This window comes from Macaca nemestrina, chromosome 8 (genome assembly GCF_043159975.1).
Source record: "Macaca nemestrina isolate mMacNem1 chromosome 8, mMacNem.hap1, whole genome shotgun sequence".
NCBI lineage: Eukaryota > Metazoa > Chordata > Mammalia > Primates > Cercopithecidae > Macaca > Macaca nemestrina.
The window spans coordinates 39,772,057-39,799,772 of record NC_092132.1 but is presented as its reverse complement, the minus strand read 5'-3'; the positions used below and the strand labels follow the sequence as shown (position 1 = coordinate 39,799,772).

Here is a 27,716-nt window from a genome sequence, read left to right as displayed (position 1 = left end):
TTTCTTCTGCCTGATTGCCCTGGCAAGAACGTCCAACACTGTGTTGAATGGGAGTGGTGCGAGAGGGCATCCCTGTAAAATGATTATTTTAAAAGCAGAAAAACCTAAATAACACTTTCAAAATAGAAACAATATAGAGAAATCCAAAGGTGATGCTGATTAGTTATTACTAATTGGAATGAGTTTATATATAAGGTTATATTATTTATCTAGCGCAAAAAAAAAAAAAAAAAAAAAAAAAAAAAAACCTTCGGAATAATAAAACAACTTGGCCCAAACTTCAGTGTAATACACATGCAACTAATTGTACAATTTAACTCACTGGGATTTCCAGTCAACAATTTTTAATTGTTCAGGTTGTCATGTTAACATTATTTACATATCCTTTCCAATACACACATTGATGCTTTTATTCATATTTCTTTTTGTAAAGAATATGATAGGATAGAGAATTGAGAAAGCAGTGACTGAAATGTAATTTTCTCTTATGACTGAGAATATTCTCCAAAATCTACCCAATTAAGCAATTAAATATTTTAATATAAAATTTCAGGTTTACAATGAACACAGAGACCTCACCTTTCATAAAAAGCATCCTGTAGAAAACTACCAACAACAAGATTTAAGACATTTTCCAGGGGCACTATTAATAAAGATTTATCTCATTTGCTTCTGACTTCTTAGCATGCTCCATTAGTTGCCCCAGACTGACAGACATGCTGAACAAAGATCCTTCGGGTTGGGAGCATGTTGAGTGGATCCGTTTGGTTGGAGTCCTTTTCTCATTGTTAATTCCATGGAAAGCAAGGAGGCAGCCTGGCTCCGGAATGAAGGCAAGTGACTTGGACACTTGGCTTTTACTCTGTAAAAGTGCAGAATTAGTATAGTCCTTCTGCATCTGTTGATTTGGTGAAAAAACAAAAAACAAAACAAAACTGAAAATGACTCTATGGTTCTGAATCCTGATATTAATATAGCAAATTTTAAAACCAAATATACAATGTTTCTTTTAACTACATGTTCTTTTCATAATGTGCATTCTTATACCCATCTATAAACATCTATCACTTGCTTATATTTTGAACTCAAAATATACCTGATATTACAATATTTGAAGTTGATGGAAGAAGTTTTACTTTAGATACTTAATTTAAACATTTATAATATTTCTGTTACTAAAATGTCTCACAGATTAGACAAGCTTTGTTCAGCTACTCCAACACTTCCACACTTTTGCCAACTAGTTTGCCAAGATTTTATTTTTTTGCATCTGACTTTCAGTAACTTGACTTTTAATAATTTGTCTCAGAAAATCTGCCTTCCCAGAAGATACTATAGTCATCACAGCACCTATGATATAGTTTAATAATTTCACATACTTTTTCCCTTTGGAGGGGGATCCCCTTCTTATTTCCATTCTTCTAGTTTTTCCATAGACTCCTTCCATCAACTTCAAATATTGTAATATCAGGTATATTTTACGTTCAAAATATAAGCAAGTTAATACTTTATGTCTATAGATGGATATAAGAATACACATCATGAAAACACCATATAATTAAAAGAAAAATTGTATATTTGGTTTTAAAATTTACTATATTAATATCAGGATTCAGAATTGCCCTCTTTTTTGGCAGAAGATTGACTGAAACAGTAATAAAAAGGAGTCAGCCTGAATGGTGACTGAGAGATTCATTACATATTTCAGTGGATTCATTTGTGAAAGGTGGACACATCTTAGTATCTGAAGCTGACTTTGTGCAGGGTAGTGTTTTCTCTCTTCCACAGAATACTTTTGGGGTAATTCTCAAATACAGATGGAGACTGATGAACAGAATTGACCACTGTATTTTTTTTTTTTTTTTTTTTTACAGTGGTTTAAACAGGGCATTCACGTTGAGTTTGTATGTACCTCTATTAGATACTCTTTTTATTCTTCAGGCTAGCGTTTTTATTTTAACCACATCACTTTCTCTAAAAGGGTTAAAATATCAAAATGTAGTAAGTTAAAATGGCTTTATTTAGTGATTGGCCAATACAATAGTAAAGCTTCCTTAAGTAAGTATAAGCTCAATGTGTTGAGCTTTCCTATATATTTTCTTCTCCACACTCAGAATTTGAGCAAGATTTGATGGGAATTCTACAGTAAAAAGTCTTATAATAATATCGTTATCAAGCTGTAGTACATATGAGATCATCTTAACAGAAAAGGAAGCTGAGACCTTCAGAGGTTAAGTGGCCCCAGGTCACACAGCTGGTACCACAGCTCTCCGGATCCCTGAACCCTGCCACAGGTTTATGTGACAGCCTTACGTAAGAAGGGGCACTCAAGAGCAATTTACTTTTCTCTTCTCAGAGTTTCAGCGCTGCCACACTTTTTGCACATTGCACTAGGTGCAAGCCCAGAAATTCTGCCAGGAGCAAAACAACACTCCTTAAACACCCTGTGACTTTCAGAGCTGTGTAAAATAAAAGGTTGAAGTTAATGATTGCCAGTTTGGAGGGAGTAGTTCCTCTTCGGAGCCAAATGTATGTGGGGAACAGATGAGGCTGTGGGAGTGAAGTTGGCAAAAGGGAAAGAGAAATGAGTCTATTCTTTCTGGAAAATGAAAGTATAATAAATATCTGAATAGCTTAGATGTTTATATTCATCTAGAGATTCTTCCCATTTGAAAATGAAATGTCTATATATTTAGAGTAATCTTGAAAAATAATTTTATATTATTTTTTAAAATATCATGAAATGATATTTGGAAGCAAACAGATTGTTTTTAATAGCCCATATCTGTAGAACTATTTGTATTTTCTCTTCTAACAGGATCATTACTTCTTATGCTGAGATTCCTATATTCAAGCAGTGACTCATGTTAAGATAATATGTTCCAACAATTTGAGAACTAAAAGCAAATATACCTCAGAGATAATGATTATTTAAATTTTTGGTTCATAGAGATAAAACTGTCTGACATAAGGAGTATGGACATAATAGCCAAGAATTCTATCATTTTATTTCACACTCATTTTGTTTTTGAAAAGTCTCTTATCATATTTGAGATCCCACATACCACATTCTACTCGAAGACATTTGTTAGCAGAAGTTCTCTGGAATTTCACTCTCATGCTGTTCTTACAGGATATTTTGTAGAACTGTGCTCCAAGAAAACTCTAATCTAATGAAATGTTCCTGGAATCTCCATTCATAAATCTATTCTGTGCCTAATTATATAGTGTAGTGGTTCTTGTTATAGGATGTTGCTAATGTCTTTCCCATTTGTCCTTTTCACATATTTTCTAATTTAGGAGTATTCTTAATATGTTGAGCTTCAGTTTCGAAAGTAGGTATAGCATATAATTTTTTTTCAAGCAATGCAACTTTGATAATGTTTTAAGAAGTTGAGTTTTCTTATTTCTGAAACAATAAACACAAATAAGATAGCTTTTAAAAATATATATGCATTTGGAAGTTTTCTAAGTTACTTGCTGAAATCTCTGTATATAGAAACACGTATACACACATGCACACTTTGCAACTCTCACTTAAGGGACATCCCAATTTAATTCAGTGGTCATTTTACTCCATTTTTCAATAGAATCACAAGATTTTAATTGAGGCAAGTGATATGCCTGGCTGTGTTTGAGTACTTAACATTAATTAGTCATGGGGAATATTCAGGTGTTATCTGTGAGAACCTATTTTTTCTTTTTTTTTATTAGTGGGACTTTCACTCTTGTTACCCAGGCTAGAGTGCAATGGCGCAATCTCGGCTCACTGCAACCTCTGCCTCCCAGGTTCAAGCAATTCTCCTGCCTCAGCCTCCCAAGTAGCTGGGATTACAGGTGCCTGTCACCACACCTGGCTAATGTTTTTTGTAATTTTAGTAGAGATGGAGTTTCACCATGTTGGCCAGTGTGGTCTCGAACTCCTGACCTCAGGTGATTCACCAGCCTCAGTCTCCCAAAGTTCTGGGATTACGTGCCCAGCCTGAGAACCTGTTTTTATATCACATCAATAATGTTGACCCTACAGGATCACATGGAATGAAATGATTTTGTTTATGTAGTTTAAAATGACACTCTATTCTCAAAAAAAAAAAAAAAAAAAGAAGAAGAAGAAGAAGAAGAAGAAAGAAAGAAAGGCCTTTTGCCTAAATAGCATCAAGTGCAAACTTTCACTTGGTTTAACTTTCAAAAGTTTAACTTATTAAATGGCAAATACTAAAAAGCACTATTTTGTTGGGTGGAAATTAGCATACTAAAAGTTATATAGTTCCAGTCAAATAAATACTGTTGAGACTGTAGTCCATGCCCAGGATTACTGAAAATTCAATTGTATAAGGTCTTGAATTATTCCCGGGCATATTTTTCCCCAGTCTAAGTAGTCCAAGATTTGTAATTGTTATGCCCCCATAGCTGTTGGTGAGGGAAATTTTCAAATTCAATTCACTGTCTCTAGAGATTTCACATAGTTAAAAGGAGTGTGATATAATATTTTCCTGACTGTCAGATTGAATTTGAATTGAGTTCCAGTGTGGAGAACTGCTTGGATACATTAACTGAAACTTTTACTGTGTAAAATTTTGTGTGGTTGTACAAGGTCAAATCACATACAGCACCACTTTTTTCATTTAAATGTAGGGAATAATTCAGTTAGGGGAGGTTGGCAGTGGTGGTAGTGTACAATTCCTAAGGGCAAGGGAATGTGTGTGTGTGTGTGTGTGTGCATATTTCCGGTTCTCACAATATAAATGTAATGTCTATAGTAATTTTAAAAATCCTCTAGGCCTGTTGTCAAATATGCTTTATAGCTGAGAGAATATAAACAGCTATGAATTGTTAAAAGAGCAGTATTTAGCCAAACAGGCCTCAGCACTTTTGATCTGTTACCCAGTTAAGGAAGCCACACACCGAGGGCATTTTTAACAGCATAAAACTATATCTCACGGCATTGGCATGAGATTCTCTAATGGTATTTTTGTTGTATTTCCTAAACTAAAGTCAATGGAGGCCAATTTTTTAAATCAAATAACACTTCTACTTCTGTTAAAGGGATGTAATGTAAAAATAAGCTCATCTCATGGAAAGATTTTCCTGTGACTTTCATTTCTTTCTAACCCTCCTTTTGGAAATCCTCAGTATCTTTTTTTCTAGCAAAATTTGGAATCCCTGGGACAACATTATGTCACCAGTTTCTTGGGTTAGTCCTCTATTATTTACCTTTGGGCTGTCTACTTTTATCTCCATTAACCTTTTGGCTTGACTATAAACATTTATTGAAGGCTTCCTCCTTTGTCGGTCCAGTAACTCTAAAGGTTAGTGAGAAGTGGATGCTAGTCTGACCTCTCTCATCCACATTAGATGATTTTAATTATTCCTAAGAAATGACACTTTTGACCCATTTTGTCCTTGTCAAGTTTGTCTAGTTGTGGGCTGTCTAAACGTGAAACTCTGGGTTCAAACCGTGTCCAGGAGTGCAGAATTTTAAAATGTACAATGTGGAGCCTCAGAAGTGCACAAGATTTCTTTTTTTTAAAAAAAGAAGACATTCCAGTTTAAGTGAAATTCAAGGCTATTGTTATGTACCTTGAATTGATTTATTACTGAAAGAGACTGTCTAGATAACAGACAAAATACAAACTTGAACCTATAAAAATTCAATATTTCAAAATGGAAAAAAATGGAGAAAAATTTTGTATAAGTGAAAATAAGCTAGGTTTTGCTGAGGTTGTAAGCAATCCTAATACTACAACAGCTTTGTACATGAAAAAGTTCATTTCTTTCTCATACTCCCTGACCACTGCAGTTGCCAGTCCACCTCTTTGTTTCCATGATTGTTTCAGCAAAAGCAAGGCATAATGGTGAATTGGCCATTGGATCTCACGGGTTTTGTGTAGGAGTGACACAAGCCACTTCTTCAATTTCATTGGTCAAGCAAAGTCACGTGGCCAGATCCAACTTTAAAAGAGATCTGGAAATTGAAGAGTTGGAACTAACTGATCAGTAGCCATAATGACTATCACAACCTTTCAATTAGATAATAAAGACTTTTTGTCTAGACATCTATGCTAATCACTACAAATATGACCGGAGCCTGAGAAATGGTGGGGATTCAGTAAATGCTTTTTTGTGTGTTTTATTTCATTTTTTAATGTAGCTATCCAGCAAAAGTTTGATGTGCATCTGTAGAGTACTAGACTCTTTGCTAGTTACTTCTCAAAAGCCTCTGAAATGAAAATTAGCCCCACTGTGCTGATGTCCGTTCTGAAGTTCAGAACACTTAAGTGGTTTTCTAGTCATAGATGCTACCAGTGGCATGTGTTAGGATTCAAACCTAGATAATGTGACTCCAAAAACAATAATGTCCTTTTGTTATACTTCAACTGTAAAGTCAATGATGCTTCAAGATATGACATAACTGATTATATAAGTAGGAATTATTACAGTCACCATTGTGCATTTGCTGGTATTTTAAAGCAAGAACACAGTATCTCTAATTGATGGGGACAGGAGGCAGAGAAATTCTAGGCAGAAAAGGGTGGGTCCCTGGCAAAAATGCCACCCTCAAGCCAAAAAGCCTGAAACCGTGGCCCAAAGTGAGAACTTCTATCCCTGTTTTCCCACTCAAATGTTGTCTTTTCCTAAACCACCTACACCGTCCCATCCTGTGCCTATAAAAATCTTCAGCTGGTAGACAGGACTATGGCTGGACGTTGGAGAGAAGCAGCTTGACTTCAGAGAGATGGTTTGATGGTGCAACTTTGGAGAAGAATCTGGCCAGAGATGGTCGGACTTCAGGGGAAGATTACCTACCCACCCCGTCCCCTTTTCAGCTCCCCTTCCCACTGAGATCTACTTTCATAGACAATAAAATCTCCCACATTTACTATCTTTCACTTTGTTAATGCGACTCCATTTTTCCCAGACACTAGACAAGAGCTTGGGAGCCACGAGTGAGGATACAAAAGGCTGTCACACTGGCCCTTTGCCCTGGCTGCTGGAGAGTAGCCATCTCACATGAAAAGGCAAAGGACCCACTGAGCTGTTAACAGTTAAGCTGACCACGGACGGCAGAGCTAAAATAGCACTGTAACAAGCCCTCTGGGGCTTTGGGAGTCACAGTCACCCCTGCCTGTATGCTGCCGTGGGACCTGCATGGAGTTCACTCCTGCCAGCACTAAAGTGTCTGGCTGCTTCCCGCACCCACTCACCTGCGCACTCCCTCCTGCAAGAGGTGGAACACAGCGGGTCCGAGTGAATGGAGTTTGGTCCCATTGGCACTGAAGTGGCTGGCTGGTTCCAATGCTTGTTCACTCCAGTTTCCGTACTTGTTGGCTCGTGTGCTCTCTCCCGCGAGGAGTTGAGAGCATCAGGCTGAGTAAATGAGGCACCGCTGTCACAAGTCCCGTGAAGGGGTCAGGGAAATATCCTGCTTCATAATGACTTATAAATAAATGATCAATGGTTGTGGAATAACAAGGTATATTTGGTGTTATTTCAACTAAGGGGAAGCTATTTCACACTTTTGAGCACATTTGATAAGAAAATTAGTTATTTTTGTTTTAACTGTAATCAATAAATCTGGATATCTTGTGTTAGCTTTCTATTGCTGCTGAAACACACTACCGTAGACTTGGGGGCTTCAAACAACAGATATTTATTATCTCATATTCTGTAGATCAGAAATATGAGTACAGACTTCACCAGACTAAAATCAAGGTGTCAGCCTTCCTCATGCATTCCGTTCTGGAGGTTCTAGGAGAGAATCCATTTCGTGCTCATTCATTCAGATTGTTGGCAACATTTGGTACCTTGATGTTGTAGAGCTGAAGTTCTTGTTTCTTGCTTCCTGTAAACTGGAGGTCATTCCCAGATTTTAGACACCACTACATTCTTTAGTTTCTGCTCTCAGTCCCCCATCTTTAAAGGTAGCAAAAGCAGACGGCATTTTTTTCGTGTTGAATCTCTTGGATTTACTCTTGCCTTTCACTTCTACTTGTAAGGATTTATGTGATTAGACCGGGCCCATCTGGATAATCTAGGATAATCTCACCATCTCACGGTACAAAAACTTAATCACCTCTCTGAAATCCCTTTTGCCAAGTAAGGTAGCATATTCGCAGGTTCCAGGGGATTAGGGCATAGCCATCTTTGGTAGGCCATTTTCCTGTCTACCACACCTTTTATGTCTGTTCTCTTTTCCCAAAATGTTGTGCCAGTTGTACCCATTGTAGAGTATGAGATAAAAATTTTGGCCTGACTTTCCTTGTTTGTGATATCTGAGAATTAAACTCAGTGAACTTTAAAGTAGCTTCTAGCTCTTAGTGTTCTAGAATTTTATGAATTCTTATGTTGGAGACACAGGAAGTGAACCTAATGATCAGTGTGGATATTATTGTTATTTTCTATTCATGGATTTTTCTGGAGTGTAGATTTCATATAATCCTGGCTAACTGCTTCCTTCTCACACTTGGTAATCTTCTTTGAAGTCAGTCAATCTCTGCAAAAGTTGACTTCTTCAGAAAGAAATTGACTTACCTCCTCAAAACTGTAATAACTGGTCCCTTGAGATTTTTTATCTACTTATTATTTACTTTACAGCTTGGGTATAACTTTCAGCAAGTCTTTGCTCCATTTTTTTCTTCTGCTTTATTGATTTGGTCTAAAATAAATTATTTTATCAATTTTTTAATAAATCCAATGCTACTTGTACCCAGGCAAAATAAACCTTTGCCAGAGTTTTAAAAGATATAATGCCTAAGTTACCATTAGGAAATATATTAATTGATTACTTTTATATTTTACTCACAATATCAGCTCCTCTAATCCTTAATTTGCTTATGTAGAAAATGGAGAAAATGTTAGTACCTAACTTCTGGAGTTGTAAAAATCAAAAAAGACCATTCAAGTGAAATGCTTACCTCAATAGCCAACATGTAAACCACTAATATTGTTTTAGTAGTAGTAGTAGTGGTGGTGGTGGGGGAGGTGAAAAACTCATCCTAAATTGCCCAAGGCATTGAAAATACAGCTTCCTGGAAAACCTTTCAGTTCCAGAAAAACCACTAGGGGTGGTAATATTTAGAAACAAAGCTAAATATAAATATTGGCTCTGCCCTCTGCCACCTACCAACAATTTGACCTAAAGGATATTATTTAATTTTTCAGTTGCAATTTTCTTATCTAAAAATATACATGAGGGCTAGGTAAGCAAGGGAAATGCCTAACAAAATCCTTGCACAAGTAGCCTAAACAGTAGTACTCTTATTCCATCTCCCTAAAAAATCTTTATTGGCTTCCTTCTACTTACAGAATTAAGCACAAAGTAAAGTTTACCAAAGTTTTGCCTAATGCATCAAGGTCTTTTAAAATCTGTTTATAACCTGCCCTGCCAGATACATATGCTATTATGTTCTTTCCATTTATCAATAACAATAATATTAATGATGATTATGATAGATAATACTTTTCTAGTGCTGTCTACGTAACAAAAAGAGTGCTAAAGACTTCATAAGAACTTTAACCAGAGTCCCAGAACTCCCATTTCCTGCACACTTGACTTTCTTATAGACTGTTCAGCCTTTGCCCACACTGTTTCCAGCAACTGCACATTCTTCCTGTTTATCCTTTAAAATCCTGCCCGAATGTTGCCTCTTCTATGATGTGTCCCCAGACTCCAAAGGATGGGAGTTTTTCTCTTTCCTTCATTGACCCCAAAACAATTGACACATGTCTTAGCACTTCCTACCATGGTACTTTTCACATTACTTTAAACATTTTTAATGTATCTGTATCCTTCACCAAAAAAGACTTACTTACATTCCTAGCACAAGGCACAGGACTGAGTTTGCTTATTTGTGAAATGAATGGAAGATTATGGTTTTGGAAAATCAGTGGATTTACTTTATACTAAAAGATTCTCTAAAGAATGTAAGTGATCACTATTTTTTATAGTATCTATGAAATTATTATAAAAGCTAATTTACTGTGTCAAAATTCATAGGATTCTAAGAACTATGAAACAAGGTGATTAAATAATTTAAAATAATTATTTTTCATGAAATAAGATAATCTGGGAAAAATAGGCCAGGTGCCTGTTTGAAATCTATTATTTAAAATCAGGAAAGAGTGATGTTACAAATAAGTCACTGAGTGCCCCTGCATAGGCTTCCTGTAATGGTGGACTCCCTCCTCTGACTTGTTCTGCCTGGGCCTGGAGAACTGCAGATCCTTTGGGGTTTAGTTTAGTTTTGTTTAGTTTTGTTTTGTTTTGTTTGAGACAAGAGTCTAGCCCTATCACCCAGGCTGGAGTACAGTAGCATGATCTTGGCTCACTGCAACCTCCACCTCCTGGGTTCAAGCAATTCTCCTGCCTCAGCATCCCAAGTAGCTGGGATTACGGGCATGCACCATCACACCTGGCTAATTTGTGTATTTTTAGTAGAGACCGGACTTCACCATGTTGGTCAGTCTGCTTTCGAACTCCAAGTGATTCATCCACTTCGGCCTCCCAAAGTGCTGGGTTTATAGGAGTGAGCCACCACGCCCGACCACCAGATCCTGATCTGTGGATTTATCTGTCAGTCTGATAGTAAAAGAAGAGCAAAATATGTGTCATTAAGACCTAATATTTAATTGGATTTGGATCACTATCATTTCGTATAGAACAAGTTTGTTTCTCCTCTAATCCTATTTTGAAAATCGAAATACAAAATAATGGTTTCTCAGACTGATAGCAATAGGGATAACTTGATAACATTTTTGTCTATATAGTTAAAATATACATAGAATATAAAATTATATCTTTTTCACAAGGCTTTTAGAGAACTTCTTTGTGGTTATCTTTGCCAACTATTAAGATACATGTTTGAAAAATTAAGACTCCATAATGAATCAAAATATAAATATTAAAGATCAAGGTACTAGAATTTATTATACTTGATTTAGTTATAGTTTATACTCTTTGTTTTAATATTTGAAGTAGTTTTTTTCAGACTTTTTAAATCCATCATGTTTGATTTTTCCATTAAATACTATATTTTATGGTAGTTTTTACATTTATAATATAATTGATATTTTAAGAAATGGGTCAGCATTCATTTTATGCATAGTTTTCAGTATGGATTTGCAATTAACAATGGATCAGTGTTTTTTGTGCTATCATTATTGTCATGAGGCAGGTGAAATGGGTTTTCCAGATTCCTGAAAGATTTGAAATCACCAGATTACGTGGAACTCCTCAAGTGAATACTTGTTAAGACCAATTTGGGAAATTTGTGATAGTATGTATCATGTGGAAAAATCCCAAAATGGACTGAGATCTCTTTGGCAGGATCATATCTAGGTGAAAATTCAGTTCAAAAATTACCTTGAGACCCTTGTATTGTACTCTGAGTTGTGGTTTCATGGTGTTTGACATACAGAACATGGACTGGAGAATGATAAAAGTGAATGCCCGTTCACCGTGACTCATCGGGAAACACAGTCTTGCTGAGACATACTTATTTCCTCCCCAGTTTATTTCCAGCCATGTAAATTTATCCACGGAGGTTTACAGATAAATAATTTGGATGCCAAACAGCCAAAAATTGTGACTATTTTGAGCCTTCTATTTAACATGTACACTGAAAATACTTTGTTAGAATTATAGCACTTGTCTCTGTGCTTCTGTGGTTCTCAGAGCAAGGGATGTCATGCTTTAGTTGCTCTGCATTTGAATTTATTCATGATTCCTCTTTTACAGTCTTTCTGGAGACAATGTATGGTGCATCATTAGCATTATTATTATTTCAGTTACAGTGAGACTACATATCCACACTTAGGGGGTTGGGTAAATGTCATTATTCATTCAGAGTAAGTTCTTACTCTAATATAAATGTTGCTCAGGACAGAGCTTTGAAATGGATCCCGATTCTTTAAATTCTTTCCTGTCTGTTTCAGGAAATAGTGAGATCCTGTTGATAGTAAAGTACAATGTGTCTAAAGTTCACTTCTAAACACTCTGCTCTTTGCAATGAAAGTCATCTGCATTCTCTTTATAATTCAGAGCCACAAGAGATCTGTCTAATCTTGGAGATCTGATTCAGTATCATTTAGGAAAAAAAAAAAAATCCTTGATAATATTTCTACCATTCAGATTAGTGAAAGCAGTAAAGCTTTACAGCTTCTGTCGTCTTAAAAAGATATCATGAGACAGGGGAATAAGGACTTGGATTATGGTTTGGGAGATTTAGTTGTTTGTAAAAATAAAATGATTAGTACAGTTATTATTCAAGTTTTTAATCAACGGAAGCAAATGGCATCTGTTTGTTATCATTCTTTCTACAGAAGACAAAGGCTCAGGTCCCAATGGTGCTGACTGCTGGTCCCAAGTGGTTGCTGGATGTGACTTGGCAAGGAGTGGAAGACAACAAAAACAACTGCATTGTGTACAGCAAAGGTAAATGCAAGATTGTTTCCCTCTCTCTTTGGAAGTATTAAAACCTGAGCATTGCAAAACAGCACCTGAAGAGCTGGAACGGAAGTACAAAGTATAATTTGATCCTCTCTCGTCCTGTTTTCCCATTTGAGTTCCTCTAATGTGTATTTTCAGTAAAGCCACCTTTTTTGTTTTTCTGTGCAACATAAAACAAAAAGGGTCATACCATTAATTACTTAGTGCCTTATACATTTACCTAACTCTGTATTTGAGTGGCTTAACTAGTATCTTTCTCTTGCTGTTAGTATCGTTGATAGCCAGGTTTGACGAAACTCCAAATTCTCCTTTTAGACATTATCAAAAAGTGAAATCTTTCTAAAGTTTAGCAATTTGTGTCAAGGTGCATGGTCCAAGAGGCGCTACATTCTAGCCAGTTTCCGGAAGTCATGTGTGATGAGAGGATAGCTGGAAATGAAACCTTTGCAAAGACAGAAATCTTCCCCCTGGTGATTTCTGAAGGGCAGGAGGCAAACTCTAAAGCAGAAGCTGATGACTTGCAGGGCATTGCCTTTGATTTTTTTCAGTGTGACATCAACCCAGACTGCGTCATGTAGCTGCGCCCTGGCTACAAAGGAGCCGCAGCTCCATGATGGCACGTCGTGGGGCTGGCTGTCCATAGCACGGGACCCTCCTCACGTGTGGTGTAGTTTTGGGGCACTTTTCTCCACATTCGAGTCTTGGTCCTAGCTCTGTACTCTTACAGTGAAATCCCTAATCTCACTTCTTCATAAATATTGCAAAACTTTGTGCTTCTCATGTTTAATTTCCCTTGGCTTTCTTTTTAAACCAAATAGACCTACCGAGATCAAAGATGTATTTGCACATTGAACCTAGAAACCATAAAAGCATACAAGGGAACAAGCAAATAAGCACCCCTATCAATATATTAACATATAAAACACTAATCATAACATCAAAGACTCTTAAAAACTTGCTAGAAACAATTACAACTTGTTCCTATAATCATTACAATTTGTACACTTATAAGAGGATTGCCTCTAAACTACCATAAACCTTTGAAAGTTGAAACACCGGAAAGAGGGAATTTGCAAGCTAAAAAAAAAACCAATCTGCACACCAGGATCTGATTATAGTTTTTTCCTTCTATAATTGCTTGTCCCCATACCCACTAATTTTCTAACCTGAAATACCTGTGGTATGCTGGTGGGAGTGTTCAGCTAAAAGGGATGTGAGATTTTCCCAGGATATGCCAATATAATCTATCAAAATGGAAAGTATAGGGAATCAGTTTACCAGTGCCGACATTCAGAATACAAAAGAAATACAAAATTCCTGCCTTGGAATGCAGGACCACTTGTTGGGGACAGATTTCTGTTGTATGATATTTTATCTTCATTGTACCAATATAGTACGGAGGGAAACATGGCAATAGCTGGTCCTCATTTATGATTCAAATTCATTGCACTTTTAAATCAGCTATTCTTTTAGTAGAGATGATTGTTACATATTTTCAGTATCCCTTATCCAAATTGCTTGGGACCAGAGTGTTTCAGATTTCAGATTTTTTTTCAGATTGGAATATTTGCATGTACATAATGAGATATCTTGGAAATGAGACCCAAGTCTAAACATGAAAGTCATTTATGTTTCATAAATACAAAATACACATAACCTAATGGTAATTCTATACAATATTTTATAATTTTGTGCATGAGACTAAGTTTTGACTGTCACCCATTGCGTGAGGTCAATTGTGGAATTTTTCACTTGTAGCATCATATGGTGATCAAAAGGTTTTGGATTTTGGAACAATCTGAAAGATTTTGGATATTCTGATTAGGGATGCCGAACCTGTATAACAGAATAGGAATTCTGTATTTAGTGGGGTATGCTAACTTGAGCAAACTTATGTGTTTATGGTTGGCTATACCTTATATCTTTTTTCAATAAACAACTTAGAGTAATTAATAGAAGCTTATTAATTGTTCATTAATTAACTGGTAAAGCATGTATTGAGTCCAACTATGTGCTAACTTTGTACGTTGATGATAGTAGCCACCATTTATTGGGCACACCTTGAATTATCTTCTTGATGCTCCCATGCCAAATTGTATGTGCTTCTCTCATTGCTCTCTATTACCTTATTTCATGATCATGAGTATACAGTTTATGTGTCCAAAAAAGGAGTAAGTAAAAAAGTTAGTTATGATTGCCTGCCTCTTCAATCTACTCTATATTTACTGAGGACACAGATTGTGTCTTAGTCACCTTTCTATTCCTGGTCTGGCATGCTACCTGTACAAGAAAAGCACTAAGTACATATTGATTGGTTGACCAGATAAACAAATGATGAATTGTTGCCAGACACTGAAATAGACATTTCACATACTATGATGATGAACTGTATGAATTGCTGCTATTCAATAATGTTTTAACCTGTAAAGGGTAATTTGGCATTGTTCAACTTACAAGAACAATTGGTTTTGCAGTTCAAATGCCAGAACTGTAATAACTACTGTGTATGCTTTTTAAAGCTTAATCCTTATTTAATAGCTCCTATGAGATAATCAACATACTACCCCATTTTACAAAGGTAGATAAAAGACTTAAGTAGGGTAAATAGTTCGTCATGGTCACATGGCTAACAAGTGATTGAGTGGGATTCAAGCATACATTTGTCCAACTTAGGGTTGAAGTGATGCGTACTAGAATATGTTCTGTCTGCTTTAAGCTTCAAAACAACTCAATGAAATAGATAGTATTTTCTCATTTTGCACCTATGACTTAGAGAGGTGGCATGATTGCCTGTGATCATAGAGAGCTAACAATAGAGCTAAATTCAATCTACGTCTTGACAGCTCCAAATTCTGTACTCCTTGAACTACATGACTCTGCCTTTCCCTTTACCACTGTTAGCTGATGAGTAACAACCAAAACCACTCAGGCTTTTATCCCTAGAAATCACAAAATATATATATTAAAGTGTGGCATTTCCCAAAACGCATTTCATAGAACCATAAGATTAAAGAAAAAAGCCCCATGACCAAATATCATTTATCGTAGCCCTCTTGAAAACTCACAGTGGATGCTGATATTAATGATCTAGAATTATGCAGTAAAAAACAAAAACAAAAAGCCCTGATCATTTGCATTTCAACATATATATTTTTGTTTCTCTACTTTGCTGCAGACTTTTCTTTGATCTTCTACCTGGGGTTCAGAGGCCTGAAACTAATTTCTAGTATTTAGAGTGCCTTTAGAGGGAGGAGACAGCTCACGCAGAACATGTCCCAAAGTTGCATCAATACCTTAATATTCTGGGATTTCACTAGGGATTGATTGGATCATGGAAAATATGACCCCGGGAGGCGCTCCTACTGGTATCCAAACACGCTGGACTCTGGAGTCGTCTGTCTCCACAGTCTGTATGTATGATAACACTCCTCAAAGCAAAAGCTTTTTGAAGATGGAAGGGTTAACAAATGTTAACTTGAACCTCTACAATGTTTGTGGCATTTTCATAATGCCTACATTGTTTATTAATTGGGCCTCTTTTGTTTTCAAGCAATAGAAATCTAACTGAAATTAGATTCTGCCAAAAAATTGTGTGTGTGTGTGTGTGTGTGTTTTGGGGTAGGTGGGTTCATCTGCTCATATCACTGAGAGTCCAGGGATATTCTGGATGTCAGGAACTGCTTGATTCAGTTGCTCAAACTTTGTTCCCAGACTCTCTCTCTCTCTATCATGTGGCTCTTCTTTCTTGTGTGGGCATCATTCTCAGATAACTAGTGGCAACTCCAGACTTATTCCACCAGCATAGCAACTTCGGTGAAAAGAGAGCTTTTCTGGGTTTTGTGATTAGAGCACATCACATACCATTCCCTGAACCAATTAATCACTATGACTCTCCTAGGCAGACCATAGTCAGCCTGGGGCCTAAAAATAAAATTAACCCCACATGAGCCACTGAAATGGAGGAGAGATAGTTCCCTAAATAAAACCAAGGATATGCTGCCACAAAAGAGTGGTTGCTTCTTGGGCCAACATCCATGCTCCCATGTGTCACATATTATTCCTAAAGTGTAAAAAGCTCTTATGGACGATGAAAATTAAATTCCTGATGCCACAATTGTATTTATTTGTTTTTTTCCTAAGAACCTAAACTACTTATAAACTCAATGCCAAATCATTATTATAGGACCTGGCTGAGAACCTATCAGTATCTATTTACAAATAGAAGATAAATTGCAGTGTGACATTTTGCAAAAATGCCATGACTGAGATTTTTGATAGTGTTTTCTTATGGTGTGAAAATAGGCCCATTTAATGTTTAACTATTACCATCTAGGAGGCATACTTGCTTCCCAAAGTATTCCTAAATGTAGGCTAGTAACAAAATTAAATATGACTACAAAGTTTTCATTGTCAGCGTCTCCATCACATTATTATAAAATAAAATTGTGTTATATCACTCAGTGCTATTTGACAGGCTGCCGTCATCTTGTTCTAGAAAAAATTTTAAAAGTATAGTGGTTGGCATTAACATTCGAATCTGATGTGCGTTGTTCCTGCCTCACCTACCCCTTGTCATTCCAGAAAGTAATTAGGTCATCCAGACATTGATGGACCAGACCTGTTGGGTCGTCTGTTTTTTGCCATTATTCTCAACAGACTCCAGATAATTCTAATTTACTTATCTCAGTGGAAAAATACTAAAAAGCATAATGCTGAAGTTAAAAGGAGCTCTGCTGGAGAGGAGGGTGAGCAAAGGCCTGCCCACTTACTCTTAAAATCCACTGTCTGTTGAGCACTGATGATCTACTTCTTTACCTTACCTTATTATATGCTATCTACTGTTTGCAAAGAATGGTGACCTTTTCATATGAAAAGCAAATAGTATATTTAGAATTTTATGTGTTGAGGGTATTTAAAATTACACCTTTAGCATCTTTCATGTGGGTTTAATCACTCATCTTCAAATCAGGGATAATTACATTATTTAGTTCTTCAATTTTCTTGTAGTTGTTATTTCAAAGTAGCCACATTCTCTGGGTCTCCAGCTTAAGAGAATAAACACTGTCAATCAAGAGAGTGAAAAAGTATCTGCTAACCCTCACTCTCACCTCAACCACAGAATATTTCTGTATATGCAAAGCCACAATATTATTATAAAAATCTGTATTTCATATGTAACCTTAGACAAATCACTTGCCCACTCTAATCTTGATTTTCTCAACTGTGAAAATGGAATAGCAATGGCTGCCATGCGGGATTTTTGTGAAGCACCCATTTACATGATTGCAGAGGTTATGATCGATATTATGTTGCTGATTATCGTACAAGCAGTCCTTGTGGTCATAAGTCAGTACACACTAAGAGAAAATGAAGCCAGGCCTCCATGTTGGTATCAAGCATATAGTGATATCGTATTTATAGCGAAGCCTTCTACAAGTCTCATTCAGTCACTTTGAACCCGCAGAATATTTGCAGAGATCTGTATCACAGAATCAGAGACTAGAAGCCTGTATGGGAGCATATCATTGGATGTTTTTCTTGGGCACGTGATACTTTTATTTTAGTGAAAGTCTTATATACAGTGCTAGTATAAAGATGAAAATGATGATATTATTACTACTAATAATAGCAATTACCATTTATTAATCTTTGTTCTATTCCAGACACTGTTCTAATCACTTTACATAAATTTTCTTGCTTACAATACAACAGATTCATGATATCTAAACAGTGCTTCTCCCATTTTGCAGATGAATAAATTTAGGTTTCGATGGGTTAAGTAAGTTCAAATGATGAAGTTGGGATTCAGTATTGAGCTTGTTGACTTCAATTCCCAATTGTACAATCAACAAAATTTTGGAAGATGCCATTTACTAAGCCAAGGTTACAGGTTATTGCCTTTCTTTGCAAATTTGCATACATGTTTATTAGCAAATTCTTTTCCGCATTCTTTGGCTTGATTTTAAAGAGATTATTCAAAAACTAAAACAGCAGTGGCAGCAACAGTTTATGCTAATTTCTTTGTTGTTTCTAAGACCACAGCAATTTCAAATCATGTAGACGACTACACAGCAATTTCAAAATCATGCTATGACAGTCTTTAAAGTTCTGATTTTGCAGATTCACACGAATTTAAACATGCAATTAGTCAATTTAACCGTGTTTGAATGTCTTTTATGTCCAAGAGCCTATACTAGTCACCACTGAAATAATGACAGAAATTCTAGTATGATTTAGCTTGGGTGAATAACTTTCTGCACACTCTCTAAATTAAGTTTTCAAAACAAATGTCTTTCATTACAAAGACTCTTGTAAAAGTCTGGACCATGTTCCACCTTAAAATAGATGATCTGTTGCATGTTACTAGAATTTTCAAGCAATAGCTTTGTCTAATGTGGCAGCCAATTTTCAAAGTATCCTAAAAGTTAATGTTTAACTTTACCTAGAGGGCATAATGTCGTATAAATAACAAACTAATTTAAAAGGAAAAATTTGTGTTCGTATTTTATGCATTTATTTAACTATTCAGTAATTCACAGAAAATGTATAACCATTGTCTAATTTTACAGTATTTTTGAAAGAGGGTGAGTGCCCGAACTAAATATTTAGCAGTGGGAATTATAAAATCATAAGGCGATTAAGTTAGCTAGTCGCAGAATTCCAATATTGCTTTTTAAATGACTTCAGGATATAGGAGGTACTAAGGTTATTATCTGTTATCAGGAATACAGTGGAATTGTACAACTGGATAATAACCAAACAAACTGACACAATGTAAAATTACATTATCAGTGTGTTAAAACAAAATTGCGCCCTAAAGGAGTCCACATGCCAGCTCAGAGCTGCAGTGTAATTATGCTTAACTCTGATAATTAAAATACAACGGAGATCAACAGAATCATTTTCATTAAGAAAATTATTAATGATGGTGGTATAACAGTAATTGATTGCAGAGCACCACAGGATAACGCGATGCCGAAAACCCATGTTTCGTGAACATCTGAGGCTTTTTCTGGTTACGTTCTATTAATATTTTGAGGAGTGAGCAATTTATTATTCCTTTCCTAGGAATCTGTGATTGTAACAATGGCTGCTTTAAAAAAAGAACACACACACAGTTTTGATTCAAATTGTCATTTCTAAGGGGTTCTTAAGGTCAAGACAAGTGACCCCACTATTGACTGTGTTATTTACCATAGAGCTGTCTGTTGCAAATTGCAGAATGACAGCAACTTCAGCAAATAGTGAGCTTTGTGTCATTTCCATTTCTTACTATGCATTTACTGTTTTTACTGTTATGTTAGTGATTTATTGATGTTGTTTCAATCTGGGTCTGGGTGTACTGAATAGTTTATTGTCTTTAGTTACTACTACTATATGCTATATGATGTGAAAAATACATTTGTTTTTATATCAGCATCACTGTGAGTTTCCTTAATGAAATGTTGGTAAATAGCCCTGCACAGTAATACCACTAATTACCTTAGTTGATTAGATGTGCTATCTTATTTTGGAGAAAAAAAATATCCTAAGCCACCCTGGATCCATGCATGAATGAAGCTTCTGTCTCTTAGGGGTAGAAACCCAGTTAGAATGCTGGCACATGATAAGAACTAAGAATATATCAGTTTTATAAGTATAAAAATGAGAAATGAAGAATGGGGTCTTTGGAGAAGGGGCTCACTATCATTCAAGGATGTTAGCTTGTCATTCAAAGGGATGCTAATCTTGAAAGCTACCCCCAAAAGTATCTTTGTCGTTGAAATGAGGGACAACTCTTTAGGGTAGATTTTTTTCAGGGTAACATACTGAGAATAGTTTTTAAAACACTGTATTATGTAGAAAAAAAGTATTATAAGATAAATCTAGGTGAAAAAAGGCAGAATATGTGGTTTTGTGCCTAACATGATTATACTTAAAAAGTGTATGCACAGGAAAACATACTGGAAAGAAACAGTGTGAAATTATAAAGATATTTCTGTTAAAGTGGCAAGACTTAGGGAGATTTTTGGTATCCTTTTTCATAATTTTCTTCACTTTGATTATTTTACTTATATAATTTCAGAAAATATTTGCATTTGAAAATCATTCTTTGTCTTAACTACATTCTTACTCTTCTTTTTACACAATCCAACTAAAACAAAGAAATCTTTGCATTATCCACAAAGTGTCCTTCATCCACAGAATTTAAATTATTTCCTAGTGATAAATTACTTTTCTTTAGTAACTCTGTGAAATTCCTGCCACTTTGTTTTTCATAAGATAATTTTCCAAATAAAAGACACATAACTGAGCACATACTCTGCCCACGATATGGCCCAGGTGTCATGAGGAGTACAAAAGAATATGAGACACCCCCAGCTTAAGAAGCTTATTGAAAGAGCTTACTTGATGAAAGATGTATAATAATGAATTCAGTCTCATACTGTCAAGAAATGTTCACAGAGATGTGGAATTTTGGTTGGCTATTGAACATTGAGTATCAATTTAAGTAATGGGGTGAAGGCTTTTAAGGAGGTTAAAATGTGTGCCTAAAAGCTCCTAGGTTAAGATGAACACAATGTGTTCATGAGTGTATCCGTTCAGTTCAGTTAAAGCAGAGAATTTACAAATGTAACCATTGAGGGGCAAGCCTCCAAAAATTCCTGAGAGCCATGTTGTGGATACGCTTGAATGCTCGTTCTGAAAACCTTAGCACAGAAGCATTGGAGAGTTGCTGACATTTTTAGGGCACACATGATGAAATTAAGATTTTAGTAAGATTATTGTGTCAAAAGTTAAGCATAGGTCCATTCACTAACAAAACCAAGCCTTATGTATCATGGAAATAATGGTGTTCCACACCTCTAGAAAATATTAGTAGTAAACCATCTGCCTTACTTTACTCGTTACCAGACTTCAGCAATTTTTCAACACCAAATGAACCTGCAATCCACACACTTCACCACCATCATTTTCCTATCAGCCCCTCCTGTGCTTACTTCCAGGTTACCTGATGTGGATTCCATGGGTCTGTCATTCTAATCACTTTCTTAGAGTGCCTTACCCTTCTCTCTCTTTTTGGTCTTTACTGGCCTGGTAATTCCTCATTCTGGTTAATCCAGCTCTCCACTTTCTCCTGGCCCCATCCAAGCATCTGAGATTAGGTAAATTAGTATTTGTAAAGTGCCTAGAATAGTGTCTGGTCCACAATGAGTACTATATAAATGTACGGTAAAAATAAAACAAAAGAATTACCAATACCAGCAACAACAGAAAACCAATACTGATCAGTTTTATGTTACTTTTGATACTTTTGACCACAAGGAGATGTGAGCCCTCAGTGTATGTGGTCTGACAATCAAAACTTGTTGTCCTAATCAATCTTGAAGTTACTATTTCAGACTTCTGACTCCCCAAATGTTTAACATCCTCTGTTAAATAATGTTTTTACTTCTTGTTTCCCAAAGAAAATGAGAAAGTGGTAGCACACGTAATACTCCAAGGACCACAATTGGACTGATTACAAGGATTGATATATAATGCAGAGCCAAATCTGGCCCATGACCTGTTTTTGTAAATAAAGTTTTATTGGAACACAGCCACAGCAATTTGTTTATACATTGTCTACGGCTACTTTCATGTTGTAACATCAGAGTTGAGTGGTTGGAACAGAGACAATCTAGTTTGTAAAACCTAAAATATTATGTGTTCTTTATAGAAAAACTTGCCACTCCTAAACTAAACCTACAAACATATTATCTTGGCATTATATGATCTGATCCTGGATGCCTCTGTGGCTTCTCTTTCCATTACTTTTTAGCTACTTTGTTCCAGTTGCATGGGCTCCTTGCTTTTGCTTAAAAATACAAGGAATGACACTACCTCAGGGCCTTTGCACTGTATGCTGACTCTGCATTGCTCTATACCTCTGTTTTTTTTAAAAAACAACAACAACAACAACAAAAAAGAACAGGGTTTCGCCGTGTTGGCCAGGCTGGTCTCAAACTCCTGGTCTCGACCTCCCAAAGTGCTGGGATTACAGGCATGAGCCACCACACCCGGCTGTCTATGACCTCTTTCTGAACTCCTCCTAGATGTTGCCTCCCATATTGTCTGTCTAAACGGTCTGCCTAACTACCCTGTCTAAAATACTCTCTCTCCCTCTCTCTTTCTGTTTCTCTCTCTCTCTCCCTCGCTCCCCATACCCCCATCACTACCATTTCTCTCTTTCTCTCCCTGTTTCTCTCTTTCTTCTCTATATCCATCAGTTCAGGAAACTATAACAAAATACCATAAACTTGGTGACTTAAACAATAAATATTTATTTCTTGTGGTTCTGGAGACTGGGAAGTCCAAGATCAGGGTGCTGGCAACTTCACACCTGGTGAGAGCTCTCTTCTGGGTTTGTGGATGGGCATCTTCTTGCTACATAGTCACAAAGTAGAGTGGGAGCTAAGGAGATCTTTCTTGCTTTTCTTCTCATATGTACACTCATCCCACCATGAGAGCTCCACCCTCATGACCTAATTGCCTCACAAAAACCTTACCTCCTAATGCCATCACATTTGGGGTTAGAGTTCCAACATATACATTTTGGGGAGACATAAACATTCAGTTGATAACCTCCTCTGTATCAGTTATCTTTATTTTTGATATTTTATTATTGACTAAATAATTTTATTATTTATTTATTTGACACGGAGCCTTGCTCTGTCGCCCAGGCTGGAGTGCAGTGGCACCATCTCGGCTCACTGCAAGCTCTGCCTCCCACCTTCACACCATTCTCCTGCCTCAGCCTCCCGAGTAGCTGGGACTACAGGCGCCCACCACCACTCCTGGCTAATTTTTGCAGTTTTTAGTAGAGACGAGGTTTCACGTGTTAACCAGGATGGTCTCGATCTCCTGACCTTGTGATCTACCCGCCTCGGCCTCCCAAAGTGCTGGGATTACAGGCATGAGCCACCGCGCCTGGCCAAGAATTTTAGTGTCAGTTTTTTTACCCCTAGAATGGGAGTTCTATAAGGACAGGGATTTTTTTTTTTTTTTTTTCTGTTTTTTAAACAGTGCATGGCACATAGTAGCTGCTGAATGAATATTTTTGGATAAACAAATGGATAAACCAATAGGATGCAGTTTTTTCTGTAACATAGAAAGCTATGATGTCTATTTAATAATAGTCTTACAATATTCTTCTTGACTTTCTTTGACTTTCTGCAGTACCCTAAAACTTTATTATTTAACTTTGCTCCTATCACATTTATAATTTACAAGAGGTCTTTCTTGTTCTCTGACTATTCTTTTGTTCATCATCTTGCTCTTTTTATGTGAATATTCATTCTTTTATCTCTGAAGATAGAAATTGGAGGACATTTGGGAAGGTGTGTGTCCTGTGCATTGTTTCTTTTCTCTTGCCTATTCTGTTCCCTGTATTTAATATTGAAAGTTTCCTCAAATGGCTTGAGATACAATGATGTCTGCTTTTTATTTTAAGAGCAGACCACTGTCAACTGAAGAATGACAAGGTTCTTAACTTTAGAAAGGAGAAGTTTATTTCTAATAAAGCATTGCAGCATGGATGGTGACCATTCTGACAGGCTGGGAAGCATAGCCTACAGCCAGAAGCCAAAAACAGGCACTTTGAGGGTGGGAAGAATAAGACAGGGATTTATGCTGATCGAGGTGGTGAAATATACATAAGCTATAGGAGGAATATTTATAAAAGAAGAAATGGCCAGGCATGGTGGCTTATGCCTGTAATCCCAGCACTTTGGTAGGCTGAGGCTGGCAGATCATGAGGTCAAGAGATGGAGACCATCCTGGCCAACATAACAAAACCCCATCTGTAGTAAAAATAAAAAAATTAACTGGGCTTGGTGGCGCACACCTGTAGTCCCAGCTACTCGGGGGCTGAGGCAGGAGAATTGCTCGAACCCAGGAGGCGGAGGTTGCAGTGAGCCGAGATCACGCCCCTGTACTCCAGCCTGGCAACAGAGTGGGATTCCATCTCAAATAAAAAAAAAAGAAAGAAAGAAAGAAAGGAGAAACATGCATATGCACAAATGAGCTTCATGCTTCTCTATGGGACCCTTGTTCAGAAAAAAATGGTGGCATTAGCATGATCCAAGGGTGGGGTTTTCGGCTCTTTGGTGTTGAAAGGTGAAACAGAGGACATGAAAACCCTCACTGCACATCCTCCACAGACTGGCCAGAACCACTCTGTGGTTAGCGGTCTATCATCAGGAAGGAATGTTGTTCAGTTGTTTTGTCAAAACTGCAAAAGGGAGGGGCAGTGTCAGGTGGTTTGTTGGTATCAGGGGTGAAGTGGGTCCTTCTGTTTAACCCTTAGGGAAGAAAGTGTAATGACAATTAGCAATGGGGGGTATGATGAGACATATCTGACCTCCTATCCTGTTATACTCAGGAACTCAGTTATGAAGATTTCTACAGGGTCCCCTTGGCTAAGAGGAGGTCTGCTCAATCTGCTGGCAGACTTAGGATTTCATTTTTTTACTTCTCAATACTAAAGGCTGCATGGAAAGGCAGCATGAGTAGGCAGGGCTTATCAACTGGAGGATTTTGCATAGAATCATAGGCTGATGAAAATCCAGCCATGGTAATGAGGTCCCCAAATAACTGTGTATTTAATACTTTGATCTCAGCATGCTTAAATTCTCCCGAGAATAACAGTCTCCCGAGATTTATGAACCTTGCAGTCAGCGTTTTGAAGGAGAGTGGGACCTGGTGGTGTGTTGGGGAAGTCCTGTCTCATTGTTGAGATTGTAAATGATCGCTTATTCTTCTAATTCAGATGTCACATTAGTACCTGCCTTTGCTGAGCCTGTGCCCCTGGATCTAAAGCCTCTATATGCCAGTTTTCCAAAGATTAAACCTCCATCTCCTAACAGAGTGGGAAGGGGATGTAACCTAGCTCTGTAGGAAATGGCTGGGTCTGGAAGGTAACAGCTTCGTCCTTAGAATGCCTTTCCAAGTTTTAGCTCTGCTGCTCATCCTCCCTCTCAAGGTAACAGGTACCTTTACTTCCTGGTCTGTTTTGGGATTCTGCAGATGAAATCTGCCTGTTTCTTGTTGGCCTGCGGCTCTTCAAGTACTTGGATTTCAGCTTTCTGTGCTATGCTGTGTCATTTATCACTCCATCAATTTTCTAGCTTCCAATATTTTGTTGACTTCTATTGTATACTCTGCCCTGTCTCTTTGCCCTTATCACCTTCTTTTCTTCTTTACTGTCATTTTAGTAAAAGGGAGTAGAAATAAATGCATGCAATCAATTCACCACTGAAGTGCAATCATTCACTTCCTTAGTAGGAAGCCCTCTCTGCTCTTTTCTTATGCAAGCTTCTGCAAAGTTTTCTGCCCTCATTCCTTGGACTTATTCAATTCCAGCATCTTCTTTCTTGTTCAGTTTTTGTCTTCAAAACTCCACTGAAGTGACTCTTACAGGTCTCCTGTAGTCTACTTGTTGCCAAGTTTTCATTATATTGGGCTTGATCTAGTCATCCTTTTCCATTCCATACAAGTCTCTCCATATGTATAACTGTCCATCCACTATATGTTGTCATTCTTTAGTTTTTTTCTCCTCATTTATGTATTTTCCCTTGACTACCTCATTTACATTTTTTAACTACCCAATGCCTGAGAGCCTCATCTGTCACTCCTCTTTCCCAGAAACTCTATGCTTCAATCATACTCAATTGTTTAAAATTTCTCCACAAAAATTAGCTGGGTGTGGTGGCAGGCACCTGTAATCCCAGCTACTTAGGAGGCTGAGGCAGGAGATTTGCTTGAACCTGGAAGTTGGAGGTTGCGGTGAGCTAAAATTGCACCACTGCACTCCAGCCTGGGTGACAGAGTGAGACTCCATCTCAAAAAAAAAAAAAAAAAAAAAAAAAAAAAAAAAAAAATCCCTTGCTTGCTTTTAACTACCTTTGTACATCATATTTCCTTTGCCTGATAACGTCACCATCTTTATCATTTTTAACAGGTACCATTAAAGATTTAGTGTCTATCAGCGCCTCTAAAAGTCCTTCTTTACCCTGTCCCCATAAGAAGAAAGATCCAGCCCAGGCTAGATATTGTACCAAGCTGGATGTGAACACCTCAAAGGCAAAATTCAGTTTTTCACCTCTGTAACTCCACAGCCAGCGCACAGTATACACTCACTGAATTTTGAATTATTATGTAATGAGATTTATTATGCATCATTCAACAGAATAAACTCTAGGGTTACTTGATTGAGTTTCAGAAATTACTCGTGGAAATCATCTGAAAATCCAGTACCCACAATGGATTCGCCCCATGTCTCAAAAAACGTAACATTCCTTAGTGAGATTTTTAAAATGCTAGAGAATCTGGATGAAGAGGATTCCTTTGAAATGTTGCATATATACATAGCATATATTATCCTGCATCAGTCAGCATGGCAGTGTATACAAGAATTTGAAACAAAACCTACATAGATGTAAAAGACGTTGTCAAACCGTAGGGTTTGGTTTGAACAACTTGCATAGCAGCCATGCCAAGACATTGGCTCGCTATTACTGGGCGATTCTTTTTGGACCCACTTTACTGGTAAATGATTTGTTTTATGCGACCACCAGAGCAGGCACCAGAGAAAAGGCAAGTAGGCAAGGTAAAAAGAAACTTTATTAGCTAGCCAATGTGAAGGAAGAAAGGGCGAGGTTCACCAGTCTCCCGCGGTGGAGGCCGAGGAAGTCGCTCCGGCGTTCTCGGGCGAGGTTCCCAGATCCGCATATGAGGAGGGGCTGAGGAAGTTCGCGCCGCGCGTCTGCCTGGAGAAGCTTTTGTGTTTACGGCCTGGGAGTGGGAGGGCAGTAGGTGGGACACGGCGTGTTGGGGGGCGTTCCGTAGGTGCGGCCAGGTAAGTTTCGGTTTCCTCGATTGGACGCCATGTTGCGCCTGCGCAGTTGGTCTGTATTTTTCCCCGGCGCGGGCTGCATTTTGCCGCGCGCGCAGGTAAGTTGGTGATGAAGAACCCAGAAATGCGCCATCTTAGTCGTCTTGTCCTCTCCCCTCGTCCAGTAAGTAAATAGTAACCGTGTCTGTTTTCAGCTCTTCACTGGGGGAAAGTCAGTCAGAAACCTCTACTCTTTGCTCTAATACCTGCAATTGGAGGCTTTTCATTTTACCACTGATGTAGAAGTCAAGTCCAATTTTGAAGCCTGTTTTTAAGATTAAAAGGTCACCTGAGATGCCTGACATTCAGTAGTACTTCAGAGAAGATGTATTCTCATGAGGCTGTCTGAAGCCT

The 27,716-nt window shown here is 37.4% G+C and overlaps 1 protein-coding gene across 9 annotated transcripts in view; it reads left to right on the top strand.

Annotated features, from left to right (window-relative positions):
- Nucleotides 1–27,716, top strand: part of LOC105476003 (zinc finger protein, FOG family member 2) — a 503,988-nt gene that overhangs the window by 313,862 nt on the left and 162,410 nt on the right. For 7 of the 9 annotated variants that reach the window (XM_024790960.2, XM_024790959.2, XM_024790966.2 and 4 more), the window contains one exon: nt 12,322–12,433. In XM_024790960.2, coding sequence (XP_024646728.2) covers nt 12,322–12,433 — 112 coding nt within the window. Of the gene's footprint in view, nt 1–12,321; nt 12,434–23,493; nt 27,487–27,716 lie in introns of those variants that run through there. The other 2 variants (XM_071067914.1, XM_024790964.2) reach the window with 2 other exon arrangements.